Source organism: Cebus imitator, unplaced genomic scaffold, assembly GCF_001604975.1.
Source record: "Cebus imitator isolate Cc_AM_T3 unplaced genomic scaffold, Cebus_imitator-1.0 Scaffold172, whole genome shotgun sequence".
Classification (NCBI taxonomy): Eukaryota; Metazoa; Chordata; class Mammalia; order Primates; family Cebidae; genus Cebus; species Cebus imitator.
In genome coordinates, this window is record NW_016107487.1 from 282747 (window position 1) to 300174 (window position 17428).

Here is a 17428-nt window from a genome sequence, read left to right on the forward strand (position 1 = left end):
ATTTCATGTCAATCATATGTCATTGAAGCTGTTAAAGATTTTTCTGGCCAGGCGCCATGGCTCATACTTGTAATCCTAGCACTTCGGGAGGCCGAGGCAGGTGGATCAACCTGAGGTCAGGAGTTCGAGACCAGCCCGGCCAATATGATGAAACCTCGTCTCTACTGAAAATACAAAAATTAGCTGGATGTGGTGGCGCATGCCTATAATCCCAGTTACTTGGGAGGCTGAGACAGGAGAATTGCTTGAACTCGGGAGGCGGAGGTTGCAGTGAGCTGAAATCACGCCATTGCACTCCAGCCTGGAGTGCACAGAGTGGTGACAGAGTGAGACCCAGTCTCAAAATAAATAAATAAATAAATAAATAAATAAATAAAATAAAAATAAATTCAAGGTTCTGGCTTAGCAAATAGGTGGCTGCCACTTATTGAGATGGGAAGGACTGGAGTAGGAACAGGTTTTAGAGCAAGAAATGGTCATCAAGAGTTCCATTTTGGATGTGCTAAGTTTGGGTAACTGTGAGACATCTGAATAGTTCAGAGACAGGCAGTTTTTTTTAATAGAAATCTGAATGTTAAAGGCAGGGTTTGGGATGGAGGGATTAAGATTGTTAATAAGTAGGTGACATCTGTATGTAAAACCGTGGAGATGAATGAGATTTTGGTTAATCTAACAAGTTTTATGATACAAAGTAAGAGGACATGGGAGTAGTGGAGATGGAGAAACAGGCCTCAAGAATATTGGTGTTTAAACTGGAGAATACATACTCCTGGGTGTGTTCCTGTCATAGGTAGTTTTAAAGACATAATTTCCAGGTATTCAGCTTTTGTGTATATTCTTTCTAAATCTGATCTGCTTGAAATTGGCTTGTGTGTTCATGCAGATTCTGTTTTCCCACCTCCCCTTTTATATTCATATTTTTTCCATTTGTGAAAAGAAATATTACAAGTTACTCAACTTTCCATAGTATATTGCTTTCAGGGTGCCTCATAAAGAGGCAGCTGGAAATATTTGATTCAGGGGAACCTTCTTTAAGGATAATGGTTAAGCAAAAACATAAGCCTGCCAAGGGTTTGCCTGTCCCTATTTTAAACACATTTCTGTTCAGTTTGAAGTGTGGAGATAGAATTGGTATATGGTGGTCTGTGTGGGAATGTTCTGAATTCAGGCATATTGTAGAATGTGGTGGTAGGAGTGATTGTAAAGTAATCTGGTTGGGTTGTTTGATGGGGAGCTTAGCACCTTGAAGTTTTTACCCTTGGACTGGTTAGATTCTCCAGAGAAAAGCCTTTGCATTCTCCTCCCTAGAGGGCAGTATTTTGGGAACTTAGTGGGAGAAGACTGGGGTTCTCTGCCTTTAGCATTGAATCTGTGTGGTTCTCATGCCCACAGTCTAGAGACTGCTTTATTAATACCTTCTCCAGAGAATAAACTTAGGGAGTTTTTCCTGGGGCAGTTGCCTAAAAGCATGAAGTGAGGTGGGACACTTAGAGATATTTCTTTGTCAGTTTACACACCTCTGACCCCTTTTCAGTTCCAAAGGTATCAACTACTGCGTCATGTGAATTTATGTATTTATTTATTTTTTAGAGAATACTTCAGGGTTTGGGGTCTCAGATGCTCCCACTACTCCCTTGGGATTTTTATTTTTACGTGGTGCAATCTGTTAGTCTTTTTGGTTTTGGAATTTTGAGGAGTCACGTTTAGTAAAGTCTTTATTTCCCCACCTCTACCCAAGAGTGTGAAAAGAATCACCTTTGTTTCTTACAGTTCTTTTGTAGTTTTATTTTGTGCATTTTAAACTATTAGTTATTGGGGAATAAATTTTTGTTCATGATGTGGAAGTAGGAATTAAACTTCTTTTTTCTTCTAGAGGAATAGCTAGTTGTCTCAATACTATTTATTGAATAATTCCTTTTTGCCCAGCCCTAATTTGAAATGTCACCCTTGTCATGCACTAACTTCCTCCATTCTTATTTTGTTGTGATAAGATACACATGATATAAAAATCACAATTACCTGTTCTTTCATGATCAATGTCTAGAAGTACTCATTTGAGGAAAGATGACCTGTATAACCTAACATGCCAAAAAGAGAGTTAAGGGAAAGATGGGAGATTATCCCGTCTACTTCCTGCAGGCTGCTTTCCTGTTGTTCGGTTGGTTCCCTCTGAGCACTATTCTGCCCAATTGTTGTGCGCTTACTGGACTGTGTTGAGTTATAGCTGCTGGGAGAACATATTCCCTTTTGTGACAACCCCTTTAGTATTTCCATGAGAGATTACTTCCTGTTCTAAGTAGATGTTAGAACCAGAGGCATTATAACAAATGACTGGGTCAGAAACTTGTTTGGAAGTTTCCAAACATGTCAGAGTCTTGTGCAGTCCTAATGGTTTGGCATACATTCTTTAGGTAATGAATCTTAACAACTAAAGTAATTTTATTTACTTTTCTATATTGTGTGATGTCTCTGGTTATTTGTCTTAACTTTTTTTAGAGCTTGGCCTTTGACTTTGGTAAATGTTTTTAGTCACATAGTGGTTAATCATTTTATTTAAGTTTGATGAGCTTTTATTATAAGGAAATGGTTATCTTGTTTTAAGAATAACTTGGCTGCTTATTCAGTCAGCATCATTTATTTCATTGCCAACTTTGTAGAGAGAACTCTACTTGATGCATTAAGAATATAGAGGCTGGGTGTGGTGGCTCATGACTGTAATTCCAGCACTTTGGGAGGCTGAGGTGGGTGGATCACCTGAGGTCAGAAGTTCGAAACCCCTCTGACCAACAAGGTGAAACATCGTCTCTATAAAAAAANAAAAAAAAAAAAAAAGAATATATAGAATAGGCTGGGCATGGCGGCTCATACCTGTAATCCCAGCACTTTGGGAGGCCGAGGCAGGCGGATCACCTGAGGTTGGGAGTTTGAGACTAACCTGACCAACATGGAGAAACCCCGTCTCTACTAAAATTACAAAATTAGTTGAGTGTGGTGGTGCATGCCTGTAAATGCAGCTACTTGGGAGGCTGAGGCAGTAGAATCTCTTGAACCTGGGAGGTGGAGGTTGCAGTGAGCTGAGATCGCACCATTGCACCCCAGTCTGGGCAACAAGAGTGAAACTCCGTCTCAAAAAAAAAAAAAAAAAAAAAAAAGATAGAGCACGCGAGAGTGAGAACAGGAAAAAAAAGTTTCTGTCTTTGAGATATAGTTTAATAAAGGACTTTATAAGTGACTGCAGATAGTATTACCATCAAATAACACTTGCAGAATACTTAAGTACACAATTCTTAAAAAATGAAGAATTGTCACCCTGTAGGAGTTTATATTTTTCAAAAGATGGCCCATACTCTTAAGGCTTTTAAACCATTGGAATGCTGTTAGCTACTCTTTTTTGTTTTTTGAGACAGAGTCTTGCTTTGTCGCCCTGGCTGAAGTTCAGTGGTGTAATCTCAGCTCACTGCAACCTCTGCTTCCTGAGTTCAAGTGATTCTCCTGCCTCAGCCTCTCAAGTAGCTGGGATTATAGGCACCCACCACCATGCCTGGCTAATTTTTGTATTTTTAGTAGATACTGGTTTTACCATGTTGGCCAGGCTGGTCTTGAATTCCTGACCTCAAGTGATCCACTCGCCTCAGTCTCCCAAAGTGCTGGTATTACAGGCGTGAGCCACCGCACCCGGCCAGCTACTCTTTTAATTGGTAGCTACATAGCAGGGGAAGCTGGTGTTTGGGCTTGTGAATAAACATCATTGTTTTTATTTTTTTCCTATAAAGTGTTAGTTTTGAATGACCCATTATTTTGTAGCCAAACAAAGTGAAAAGAATATTCAAGTATTGCTGATTTCATGTTCTGTTTCTTCTAGATGTCATCACTGCCAAGAAGAGCAAAATTACAGGTCCAGGGTGTGGTATCAAAAGATGAATTTTCTTCATTCTCTGAGCTGTAAGCATACTGGCTTAATATGTGGGTAGGGGAATGAGGAATATTTTAATAAGGAGTAATGTATTCTGTGACTTTCTAACTCCTTAACTGATGTGGGTGGAAAACAGTGTTTTTTATTCATTCATGCAAAAAATATTTGTTGAACTCATGCTATGTTCCAGGTTCTGTCTGTTGTTGCTAATAAAGTATTGAAAGGAGAGAGAAAGCAACCAGCTAAATATATAACATAATATTTACAACTAGAAGGTAAGCTCCATGAGAGCACAGAGTTTTTATATTGCTTTAGAGCAGGATTTTTCAACCTCTGTACTACTGATACTGTGTGCAAGATAATTCTTTGTTGTGGGACTATCTTTTGCCTTGTAGGATTTTTAGCGGCATCCTTGGCCTCTACCCACTAGATGCCAATAGCTCCCTGCCCAGTTATAACAATTAAAAATGTCTCCAGACATTGCTAGACATCCCCAGTTGAGAATTTCTGCTTTAGAATGTCATATTAGGTGCTCTGAAGATATTTGTTAGATAAATGACTGATAATATTTATAGTAATAAGTACTAGAGAGAAAAATAAAACAGGGCAAGGGATAGAGAGGATAGGGAGTGGTTGCATTCAGGGGACATTTTGGATAGAGTAGTCAGAAAGTTACTTAGGAAGAAGTGACAAGGGATCTAGATGAGATTTGTGGTTGCAACTTGCAAAGATCTTGGGGGTGGGTGTTCCAAATAGAGAAAGCAGCAAGTGCAAAGACCCTGAGGCAGGAATAAGTTTGCTCTGTTCAGGGAACAACAAGAAGACCAGTGTGGCCAGTCTAGAGGCATGAGGCAGGGAGTGGTAAGAATTGAGATTCTAATGCATAGGATCTGGATCTAATAGGCTTAGATCCTTCTCCTTAGTCACTTTGACTTCTCACCAACTTCTAAATGTTGGGATCCCTCAAGGCTTAATTGTAAGCCCTCCTCCCTATTCCTCCTCCCCTTCTCTTCCCGTTCCTCCTTGGTAGCTGATTTTGTCCAATGGCTCAATATAGAAATCTCAGTTTTATGCAGTATCTCCAACTTGATCTCCCCTGGTATTAGAATTTTATTTGAAGTGCGTTGGGAAGCCACTGGAGGGTCTTGGGCAGGGATGTTACATGATCTGGCTTGTATTTGTAAAGTATTCTGCTTTCTTGGTGGAGAATAGATAGAGAGGGGCAAGATTGGAAGTAGGGGGAATTTGAGTTAAGGAGATTATTGTGGAAGCATAGGATACTAGATGTTAAAGTGATGAGAAATGGTCTAATTTGGGATATATTTTGAAGGTGGAGTGGACAGGATGTGGTGATAGATTAGATTTGGGGTATGAAGGGATGACAGACATTTTGGAAAGACTGGAAGAGGAACAGGTGTGAGAATGGTGGAATCAGGAATTCTGTTTTGGACTTGGTAAGTTTGATGTGATTGCTGGACATTCAGGTGAAAGTGGATACACAAGTGTTGAGCTCAGGGGGAAGGTCAATTTGGAGATACCATATAAAATTGAGATTTCCAGCTGGGCATGGTGGCTCATACCTATAATCCCAGTGCTTTGGGAGGCCAAGTTGGGCAGATCACTTGAGGCCAGGAGTTCAAGACTAGCCTGGCCAACATAGTGAAACCTGTCTCTACTAAAAATAAAAAAATTAGTCAGGTGTGGTGGCACGTGCCTATAGTCCCAGCTACTTGGGAGGCTGAGCCATGAGAATCACTTGAGTCCAGGAGGTGGAGGTTGCAGTGAGCTGAGATCACACCACTGCTCTCCAGCCTGGGTGACAGAGGGAGACTTTGTCTCTAAATAAATAAATAAAAATGAAATAGAGATTCCTATATTGAGAAAAGATAAGATCAGCTTGCAAGAGACGCTAGAGGGAAGGGAGGGCTGAGGACTAAGCTTTGAGGGATTCCAACATTTAGAGGTTAGGGAGAAGAGAAGGAATCAAAGGGACTAAGGAAAAGCTGCCAAGAAGTAGTATGAAAACCAAGGGGCGGGGTTGCTGTGTATAAGGGATGAGCTCTGAGGGTGAATGCCAGGTGCTCCTGAGAGCTCACATGATTGGGAAAGAAAGTTGACTAGCTGCCTTAGAACTGCTTCATGTTTGACACAACAGTATCTGTGCTTGTGTTTTCTTCATAACTAAGGAGCCTTTAATCTCGGCAATATACCTCTGTGAAATAAGGTTGGACAGTAGTCCTGCTTGATAGGTGATGAGACTGAGGTGGGAAGAAGTCATCCTGCTCAGTTTGATGATAGTATGAGGAGTGGAACCCTAGTTTTCTAGTTTATTCGTTTTCTAATCATAGTTTCTTTCAGTTCCGCTGCTGTTATGTTACTCTGATGAGTCCTGATTTTTGTTTGATTTTTTGTTTTTGCTTATCAGGCTTAGTGGCACTCACTCTGAAGAGAACACCAGTAGTTTGACCTATCATAATTATTCTCTTCTAGAGTATAATTTAGTTAAGAAGTCATCCCATGAGGCTTTTGCCCCCAGGAAGAACTTAACATTAAAAAACCCAGACATCTCTGTTCACTCATCTCAGTGAAGGAGGTCTCACTAATACCTTTTACATTAGAGTAGAAATGGAATTAACTGGGTCGGCAGGAGCAAGACGGTCCTTTAACAGCATTCCCATGGCTGCTTTTTCTCTGCTCTTGCTGTGAGTTTGATTCTTGGTTGTTAGAAAAGTACTATAGTCATGCCTGATTGAATCTAATCAGGGAAGAAATCCATTCTGTGACAGGAAAAAAGGGTTAATTAAAGCAGTTGGAAGGGTCTTGGTGCTGGCTTTTAATGTAATTTAGGATGTTTCCTAGAGCCATTTCTCAATCTTTTCATTGATTTGAATAACTTAATACAACTTAAATGAATTTGATTAGTAGTTGGGAACTTATTTAAGTGCTTTTCACTGTTAAAATTGAAAAGCAAAAAAAAAAAAAATTGAAAAGCTCACATTGACTATGGTTTGACATGACCCAGTAAATTACTTAAGGTAATAAATGATTTTCTGTGTCTTGAATGAATGTGTGTATATGTTTGTGAGTTAGGTGAGAAGAGAATGGAGAGACAGAGGTGTGATTTACAACATATTGGGGTATTTTTACACTGGTCTGTCATCAACTCTGTTGGTTCAATTCTTAGCAGTAACTATTCACAGCTTGTACTCAATCACTCCATTTTATGTTAAAGACTTCCTACTTTATCATTTTTTCAAGAATCATGCATCTCTTTTTTACCTTTGACATTTGCTTTTATTTTTCCTGGAAATTATTCTGTTGATTTACTTCTAGATCATCTGCCTCTGAAGAAGATGACAAGGAAGATAGTTCCTGGGAGCCCCAAAAGAAAGTTTCCAGAAGCCGTAAACAGCTCGCCCCCAAGGAATCCAAACCAAAGAGGATGCCTCGGGTAAAGAAGAATACCCCACAGATCAGTGATGGCTCAGAAGCTGTTGTTAAGGAGGAGCTGGTAGGTGGTGTAGCTGGATAGAAGGAACTCAGTAGTGTCTTCCTGATTGGTGATGTTACTTTCTCATTATACAGAGTAGGACAAAGCATGTAAATGACAAAAACTTCCAACAATCTCATCCCCTACCATGGGTCTTAATTTTTGGGTCTTTACTGTGTTTCTTTGTTTCTTTTTCCCTCTCCTAGTAGTTGGTCTGGGAGTGGTAGTGCTGGTAATGACGGTGGCATTAGCAAATAGTCCAGTGCTTACCATTAGCCACACAATGTGCTCAACGTTTCATTTAAATGATCTTACTTAATCTTTGTAATAACCATTGAGTCAGGTGCTTTTATTTTGATTTTATAGATGAGAAAACTGAAGAAAGAGACATTAAGTGACTTGCTCACAGTGTTCAGATAGTAAGTGATGGAACTCAGTTTCTAAGGGAGGAACATGATTTCATCAGCATTTTGGGAACTGATATATCTCTCTTGAGTGTTTACGTTAGCTGTGTTGACAAGAGAGATAAATACAACCAGAGCGCTGGTTTAATAATTAATGGTTTAAAAAAATAATCTTAAGGACTTGAAATTCTTATGGCCAGCATTTTTTTCTCCTTGGAGGCTAATCTAAGTAGGGAATTAAATAGTAATAAGAAGTTTACTTGATGAGCATGGACTCAGAATAGGATGATGAGATAAATCTATTCATATGAGTTTATTGAATGTGTACTGTGGTATAGGCACTGTGCTTGTCACAATGACAATTGAATGTTTTAATAGCTTGAAACTAAGACAGTATGAAGTATCCATCTCAGCAGGGCTCTCTCACTGTTGGGGTGAAAATAGTCAAAATTTGATTGTGAGACTTTCCCTTCTTTCTTGTATTACTTAAAAGAATGCTGATCATATTTGCTTTCTACAGTTCTTTTTCTATTCCTCAGTGGCTAACAACACCTTTTCTGATTGATACTTTCTTTAGGCATGTCAGTTCATTTGATTAGATTATCAACTCTTACAGGCCTGGGAGTTATTTTATCTTTATATCTCTGCTCTGATCTATTCTGTTTTGGGCAAAAAATTTAATACTCAGAGGGCTCTCTAATGTTTATTGTTTTCAAGTTCAGATGGTGGTGGTGGTAGGTTGGCATTGGGGTGGAGGTGCTCTTTATTGTAGTTCTAGATATTTTAATAATGATTCTGGAAAAAAGACTTGATAGAAGAGAAGATAGGATTTTGACTGAAATTTAGCTTCGGAATTGTTTGTGTTTGTGCCATCTGCATCACTTAAGTAATGGAGAACAGGCTAGCTGAGGGGTAGGGTCTTTATCTTATTCACGCTATCCCCAGTGCCAAGGTGGGTGCCAAGTCTCATTTCTTCACACCTGAGCTGTCACTTGGATTGGGGGCAGTGAAAGTGCAGAGGGTAGTCCCTAGACACCTGTGTGGGCTGTAGTGTGGACTCTTGTCAAAGAAAAATGCCTGACATTAGCCTGCTGTCATTCTGTGTTCTGTCTTCTACTCTTTTTTTTTTTTTTTTTGAGACGGAGTTTCGCTCTTGTTACCCAGGCTGGAGTGCAATGGCGCGATCTCGGTTCACCGCAACCTCCGCCTCCTGGGTTCAGGCAATTCTCCTGCCTCAGCCTTCCGAGTAGCTGGGATTACAGGCACGCGCCACCATGCCCAGCTAATTTTCTGTAGTTTTAGTAGAGACGGGGTTTCACCATGTTGACCAGGATGGTCTTGATCTCTTGACCTCGTGATCCACCCGCCTCGGCCTCCCAAAGTGCTGGGATTACAGGCGTGAGCCACTGCGCCCGGCCTCTGTCTTCTACTCTTGCAGAAATTGTTGCCATATGTAGCCTGTTGTGTGAGTGAATGAGTGTTACTTTTCTTTCTGCTAAGTGGTTGACTTTGATAGCAAGCTTTAATCTTGGTTTTCTGGCATGTATAGGCCTATTCTTTACTCATTTTCAAAAATTAAACTGCTTATTTCTAAATAATTGACATGCAGTGGCAAGAAATAATAGAGGAATTCCATGTACTCTTTATTCATGTATCCTGAATGGTAACATCTTACAAATCTATAGTAAGATGTCACAACCAAGATACTGATATTGATTAAATCCACTGATCTTATTTAGATTTCTCCAGTTTTATTTGTATACATTCATGAGAATTTTTATGTATGTATTTGATTCTATGCAATTTTATCACACATGTAGATTTGTGTATTTACCATGACAGAACATTTTCATCACCACAAGGATGCCTAGTGTTGCCCTTTTATAGCCACATCCACCTCCCCCCATCTTCTGTGACCCTTGGCAAACTCTAATCTGTTCAGGAATATTATATAAATGTATTCATATAGTATGTGACTTTGAGATTGGCTTTTTTCCCTACTCAACGTAATTTCCTTGAGATTCTTCCAAGTTATTGTGTGTCTCCGTAGTTTGTTTATTTTTATTTGTGAGTAATATTCCTGGGAAATTGCTTTTTATCTTCTAATTCTCACGTGTTCTCTTTGTGGTTTGATAGAATAGCTCTGTGGCTATTGCCGATACTGCTTTGGAAGACAGAAAAAATAAATTGGATACTGTAGAGACTCCGAAAACAGCCAAGAGAAAACGGAAATGTTCGGCACAGGCACATTCAGCTCAGAGGACCAAAAAGCTGAAAGCTGATGAAGAAACCAGCAAAGCCACCAACGTAGAGGGTGAGAGTAATAGTTCAGAGACACCATCCACAAGCACTGTATGGGGAGGTACCTGCAAGAAGGAAGAGAATGAAGATGACTTTACATTTGGTCAGTCCCCTTTAAAGAAAATGAAGACTGAAACGTGTCCTCAGGGGCAGCCTGTCAAGTTTCCAGCAAATGCCAATAATACTAAAGAGGAGGTGGAAATGAATTGGGACATAGTACAGGTATGTGCAGCCTTTTTCTGCCACTTTAGTTGGTTTGAGTGCTTTCTTTTTGACTAGCGTAGGGATTGTACTGTCTAAGGGAAGAGCTGGGGGTTTTCAATTTTTGCTTCAGTTTTGCCAGTGATTTCTGGAGGCTCACCCACTTGTTCCTTTCTCGGATATACTGTTTTGTGTTGTATCTAAGATGTGTGGCCTTAGTAGGCCTTTGCCATGGTGTTGTAGTGAACATACACTGTATAGACAGATTGTACCAACTGGTTGGGCCCCCACAAGTTCATTGTTAAGTTTTTGTTTTGAACTTGGACTGTATTTTCCTATAAAAGCAGTGTAGGTGATTAGGTCAGTAGCTGTTCGTACATCTGTTTAACCCTTAATATAATGTTGTAATTAATGTACTACAACAAGGCCTAGCAATTTTTGAAAGGAAACTCTATAAGAATTCCAACATGAGATGCCAGAATTATATGTCTTACTACAGGGAAAATTTGTTCTGATTCGTTAACCTGGATTTTCAGTGTTTTGTGAGGGATGATTACCTGGGTTCACTAATGGGTTGTGTAATGTCACTGAAATAGGAGCTAAACAAAGCCTTTTAGAAAATACATTCCAAGAGAAAGGCAAGATTACTTGCTCAGTGGAATGAGGAGGGAAAAGTGTATGATGAGGAGAGGTACCCAGCTACCAGAGGGTGAGTGACAGAAGAAAAGCAAGGAAAGAAAAGTTTTATTTGTAGGCCAGTAGCAGTAATGCCCTTTGTTGTGTTGTGGGAATAGTGACTAGAAGCAAGTTATGTCATTTAAAGGCCTAAGAACTATTTTATGGCCTTTTGACTTCTTAGAAAATTTTTGAAAACTCTAGGCTAGATTTTCCTTTTAATTTCAGGCAGTTTTTTTCCCTCTTTTTCCTTTTTTGAAGTGATTTTTGACAGCTGAAAGTCTATTCTCTGAGAATCTGAGTACTCCTTGCCTCTGAGTTGGGAAGTGGTTTTTGGGATGCTGCCATCTTTGCTGAGGAATCTGATGTCTCCACCTTTCCTGTGGTCTTAAAACAATGTATATACACTTCTGTCAGAGTACGAACCATACCGTATATCAACTATTTACATGTCTGTCTGCTTTTGTTAGCTTGTTAGCTCCTTGGGAAGAGGGACTTGATTTTTTTACATCTTGATTATCATTGGCTTCGTTTGGTTATTGGCATATAATATGAGCTAAAATAAATGTTCAACTGAATCAATATAGAAAAATTTGGTGATTTGGAGGCCCCAAAATGAAGACTGCTTGTATGTAGTTTTGTTAGCCTTAATTTCAAGGATCAAATTTGCATAAGCAGCAGTGTACACTTCCTTAACATACATGATGCCATTTAGATTTGTTAGGACCTGCTACCATCCAGATGAGGGTCTGGAGTCTTAGCTGTCCTAGGTTTCTTTTATTCGACAATAGCTGAGCTGTTGGGTAGTGGGAGCCCATGGATTGCTCTAAAAATCACACAGTTGCAAAATGATGAGCATTCCTGTCATTTCCACCTGTCATCTCTGTCTTTCAGAATCTTGCCTATCTTTCAAGGCTCAACCAAAATGCTATCCCTGTAGCAGGCCTTCCTTGATTACCTCAGGGAGCTCTTTCTCTTCTTTAAAAACATGGTACCACTTAGTGCCTGGTACATGCTGTTTTATTTGTACTTATTTATACTAATATTTTTATCTTCCCTTCATGAGCAGCCTTATGAAGGCCTCTCAAGAGGGAAGTGGTTGCATCTTTACCCATAGGTAGATGATAGTCATTGGAGCTTAAGTTCAAATAAAGAAAATGAAAAAATAAGGTATTTTAGAAATATAATATGTAGTAATACAGTTAGGATGGGTGGGAGGCATAGACAACAATAAAAACCTGCTATGGGTTCAGATGAAAGATGCCACTAGTGGAAAGAGAGCTTGAGCGGGGACAGAACAGACATTTTAGAAGTTCTGTTTGCCTCCTTGGAGACAGAGTAGATGGATATGATAGAAAATATGCGTGATGCTTAGGTCATTGATTAGAATGCTTTGGTTACAATAAGAGAAAACTATCTCAAACTAGTTTAAGCAATAAAGGAGATTTATTGGCCTATGTAACAGGAAAATTTCGGTCAGTTAACTGAAACGGTCTCTCTGCTATCCTCTAAGCACCACCATCCTCATAACAATAAAATGGCTACAACTTTGAATTTCTACCTCTACAAACTGTGTTTCTTCAAGGGAAGAAATTGGAGACCTGGGTCCAATTATACCTGAGTCCAGAGTTCCAGCCTGAATCTTGAGCTTCATGCTGATTGGGCTAATCTCCCTGGCCAGGGCAATGGAGCATTCAAGCTGTTAATTCTGAAAACAGCTGGTTACCTGAGCCAAATGCTGTGGAGCTGAAGTTAGAGTCAAGTGCTGTCAAGCCACATAGCTGCTGTATAATGGAGAGGTGGCCACAATATTAAGGGAGATAACCACAATATCCTCTGTGGTTTCTGTGGTAGATGATGTGATGTGGACTGGAATAGGAAACAGGAAAAGATACAGGTTTGAGGGAGAAAATACAAATGAGTTGATTTTGTGAGGGTCAGGGGAGATAACAAGCAACAGGAGCATTTCTAAAGAGGGAGGAGCCTCAGGAAGGCCTCTTAAGTGCAAAGCAACTGGGCTTGTTCTAGGAACTGAGAGAAGGCTATTGGGCTGGTTTCTAATGATCTAGAGAAAGACTGGATAAGATGAGTTTGGAGAGAGGCTGATGTCTTTTGGGTTATGGTGAGGAGATTGGATTCCAAATGCAATGGGAAATCAGCGACCAGGTCAATATCCATATACATTTTGAAAATAACACTCTTGTTGCTTTGTGTATACTGGAGTAGATGAGACTTGGAGTGGATATGGGGAGAACAGTTAAAGCCTATTTCATTAGTCCAGGCTAGAACTAGACTGGGATGTGCAGCAGAAGAAATGAAAAACAGTGATAGAGTAAGGAAATATTTTGCAGTTCAAGTTGACTCATTCTTAAGATGGATTGGATTTAAGAGTTGAAGGAGTTGGAATAGTTAGACTTTTAGTTTTCTGGGTTGAACTGCCATTTGAATTGCATAATATGGGTAAAACTAGAGGAGAAATAAGTATGAGAAGAAGATAACTTTGCGAATGCGAGGTTTGAGATGCCTATTAGATTTCTAAGAGAATATGTCAAATAGTTGACTGAGTGTGGAGGTCACACTGAAGAGAGTCAGGGATAGAGATGTGAAACTGGCGTTCTTATCAGAATTGGCATTAATCCATCAGAATGGGTGATAAGATGTAGACCTCAGGATTTAAGATGCCCCGAGAATGAGATATCCTCTACAGTCTCTGGAGTTTATTTCCTATGTAGTCTTGAAATTCAATGTTATTTATCTGGACTTGATTTTGGTAATCAGTTGTTTATGATAATTCTTCAGTAATTTTTCCCTGCTACTCCTTTTGTTCTTTACTTTGAAAGAGCCACTTAGGTTTTGGGAAACTACAAAAATTGCATTTTATTCTTTCTCTTTTCCAGGCTCACTTTTCTAAACTTTTCTGCTTACATGTATGTTTTGCTAAGACCTATAGACTTAAAAATAATTACCTTAGTAAATAATTAATAAATAATCTTTTAATATTATTGTAAATAAAATGAGTATTTTAATATAATTAATATAAATTTTAATATTTAAAATAATTTTAAATATTTTAATGTTTTAAAATATTTAATTGTTTAAAAATATTTAAAATAATTATGTTTAAATAAAAATTTATTTGTTTTAAAATATTTAAAATAGTGAATATTTAAAATATTTATTTTATATATTTGAAATAGTGAATATTTTAAATAAATAAATAATTTAAAACAAATATTTTTAAAAATAATTAATTGCCTGATTTGGTGGTTCACGCCAATAATCCCAGCAGTTTGGGAGGCCGAGACAGGAGGATCACTTGAGCCCAGGTATTTGAGACCAGGATGGGCAGCATAGTAAGACCTCATCTCTAAAAAAAAAAAAAAAAATTAGCCAGGTGTGGTGGTGTCGCCTGTAGTCCCAACTGTTTGGAGGCTGAGGCTGGAGGATCACTTGAGCATGCAAGTTCAAGGTTGCGTTGAATCACAATCGTGCTACTGCACTGCAGCCTGGGTGAAAGAGTGAGACAGTATCTCAAAATAGTAAAAAAATTAAAAAGTAATTAATTAGTTTGAATATGTTGTATTTGTGCATGATGCAAAATTCAAAAGATATAGAAGGGTCTTCCAGCTCTAACCCTTAGCCAACCAATTACCTTTCTATTTCCAGATCTTGTGAATTACTTCGTATTAGTTCAGATAGAACTGCCTCAGATTCTTAAATGTTGCATGGTATTTTGTATGGACATAACATATTTTCCAGTTCCCCCATTGTAAAGTTAGGTTTTTGCTGACTTTTACTATGCTAGGAACAGTTCTTTAAAAAAAATTATTATTAGAATTGCTGCTGGGCCAAAGAGTGTATTTATGCATTGTAAATTTTGATAGATATTGCCAAATTGTTCACTAGCAATGACTAAAAATGGCTTTTCCTTGTTCTCCTGGTGACACAGTCAGTTACTAACTCCTTGCTTTGCTATCAATCTGAGAGATGAAAAGTGTATCATTACATCATTAAAAAGCGCCCTCGTTGAACACTGGAATTTGAATCCAATGGTTTTGATTGGATTTTATTGAATTTGTGAAATGAACATTTTACCATTATGATTGTCAGTGCATACATGTATTTTATATGACTTTCTTTTTTAAAAAAACTAGCAAGTAGTTTCTAAGTCAGTGGAGAACATTGTTTGATACTGTATTTTAAATTATACATGATAATACAGATGTTTAATTTTCAGTATTTTAAATCACTAAGTATCTTTAATTTGCAGGTTTTATCTGAAAGAACTAATGTTGAACCTTGGGTTTGTGCCAATGCCATTCGTCTCTTTAATGATGATAACACAATTCCCTTCATTATACGCTATCGAAAAGAGCTGATTAATAACCTTGATGCTGATTCCTTGAGAGAAGTTCAACAAACCCTAGAAGAACTACGGTAAGAAACCTAGGAAAGGATGAGCCTAGTGTAATGGAAAAAGGCCAGTGAGGAACAGTGGGAAAGTGAATGACAGTATATTTGACAATTTCAACATTTTGTTTCCTTGAATTATTGTAACCTGGATATAGTCCTCTTCTGACAGAGGAAGTTAGCTCTACTGTACTTATTTAGGGGTTGTATGGAGTCCCTCTGCTGGCGTGTTTATGCATAGCTTGAGCATGTATTAGCAGAAAGGTCATTTGCAGTGAAAGTGTGTGCCTCAGAGTTTGACTGTCTTCTTCTTTTATAGGAATTATTGGGCAGAATGGCAAAATTAGGACTGCCAGCAAGAAACTCAGACAGTACATTTTAGTCTAAATCTTTAATTGCTCGCATAAAACTGTCCTTTAAATTTCATAAAGTTCCTAAATAGAGAGTTCTTCGGCAGTATAGAGTTTGGTAGAAAATATGTGTATTTCTTTTTTTCATACTTTTTTTTTTTTTTTGAGATGGAGTCTTGCTGTGTCGCCTGGGCTGAAGTGCAGTGGTACAATCTCAGCTCACTATAATCTCCACATCCCAGGCTCAGGTGACTCTCCTGCCTTAGCCTCCTGAGTAGCTGGGATTACAGGCATGCACCACCACACCGAGCTAATTTTGTATTTTTAGTAGAGACAGGGTTTTGCCATGTTGGCCAGGCTAGTTTTGAACTCTTGGCCTTAAGTAATCTGCCCACTTCGGCCTCCCAAAGTGCTGGGATTACAGGCTTGAGCTACTACGCCTGGCCTTGTACCATACTTTTAATGGTTATGGTAATTTAACAATAGTGGATTGTTAAGTTTTGTATGGTTACAGAATGGAAAGTCCCTTTTTTAAAAAATTATGCCTCTGGACTCACTGTTAATAACTCAGAAATACGTGTACAAAGACTATAAGACTGACTATATTATTCAGTAGGGTTTATTAAAACTTCACTGCTTATGCATTTATGGCATGTCTCCTACAGGCACTGTGTTATGTTTACATTCTTCAAGTGTACCAAAAAGATCTGATTAAAATTGGATATCATTCTGTGAAGCCATTTGAAAAGTATTAAGGGTAATTTTTATAACAAGCTTGATAAGCTTTCTGTTATTTTTGGGGAACTGGCATCTCACTAACTTTTCTACCTCTTTTGTTGAAGTTCTTTTAGTGCCAGGAGAATTAAAATGCTAGTATGTGGAAAGTTATACTTCACTGAGAGGCAGAATCAATTAGACAGTGTGCAAGTATAAATGACTTGTTAATCAAATAGTCTCGGATGCCAATCTTCCAGAGCCAGGCCAGGATAATCAAGCATCGGGGATAAGAATTGGGGATTGCAAATCCTAAGAGTGGCAACGCCTGCTCATCTCCAGTAGATTATCGTTACGCAGGGTTGTCTGCCTAGTTTGCTGGGTCTTCTTTTTCTGAAAGCTGGTAATTTGGGTTATTATGTAATAAATTTCTGGGCCAAGCAAAACCACTCTTGACCACACCTAGAAGGCCAGCAGTTTGCAAATTCTGAAGTTAGCTTTCTATTTGGTTGAAAGCAGGTAATTAAGAAAGTCTGAGGGTTTTGGATTTGACATTGGAGAAAGCATCCCAAGCAAGAAAAGCTTACTTAGAAAATTAGAAGGTAGTCTAATATTTGGTTGTATGGGGTACAGATAGGAGCTTTATATCAATAATATTATCTTTTTTTTTTTTTTTTTTTAAACTTCTGCAAAAGAGTTTCATTTTCTGGGTTTCTATGAATAGGTGAATACATTGAATGTTAGTAGAGGAATGAATATTCCTTGAAGTAAGTGGGGGGCCATTCACTGGAACTTAAGAGACCTTTTTCTATAATACAGAGGTTTCTTTTGGGTAATGAGATACGATCTCTATTTTTTCTTTTCTTTTTTTTTTTAAATTTATTTTATTGCATTTTAGGTTTTGGGGTACATGTGAAGAACATGCAAAATTGTTGCATAGGTACACACGTGGCAGTGTGATTTGCTGCCT

At 38.5% G+C, this 17428-nt stretch overlaps 1 protein-coding gene across 1 annotated transcript in view; it reads left to right on the plus strand.

Moving 5' to 3' along the window:
* Positions 1 to 17428, plus strand: part of SRBD1 (S1 RNA binding domain 1) — a 226268-nt gene that overhangs the window by 1920 nt on the left and 206920 nt on the right. The window contains exons 2-5 of the mRNA XM_017544825.2: positions 3863 to 3942; positions 7247 to 7424; positions 9944 to 10330; positions 15255 to 15421. Of these exons, the coding sequence (XP_017400314.1) occupies positions 3863 to 3942; positions 7247 to 7424; positions 9944 to 10330; positions 15255 to 15421 (812 nt within the window). The remainder of the gene's footprint in view (positions 1 to 3862; positions 3943 to 7246; positions 7425 to 9943; positions 10331 to 15254; positions 15422 to 17428) is intronic.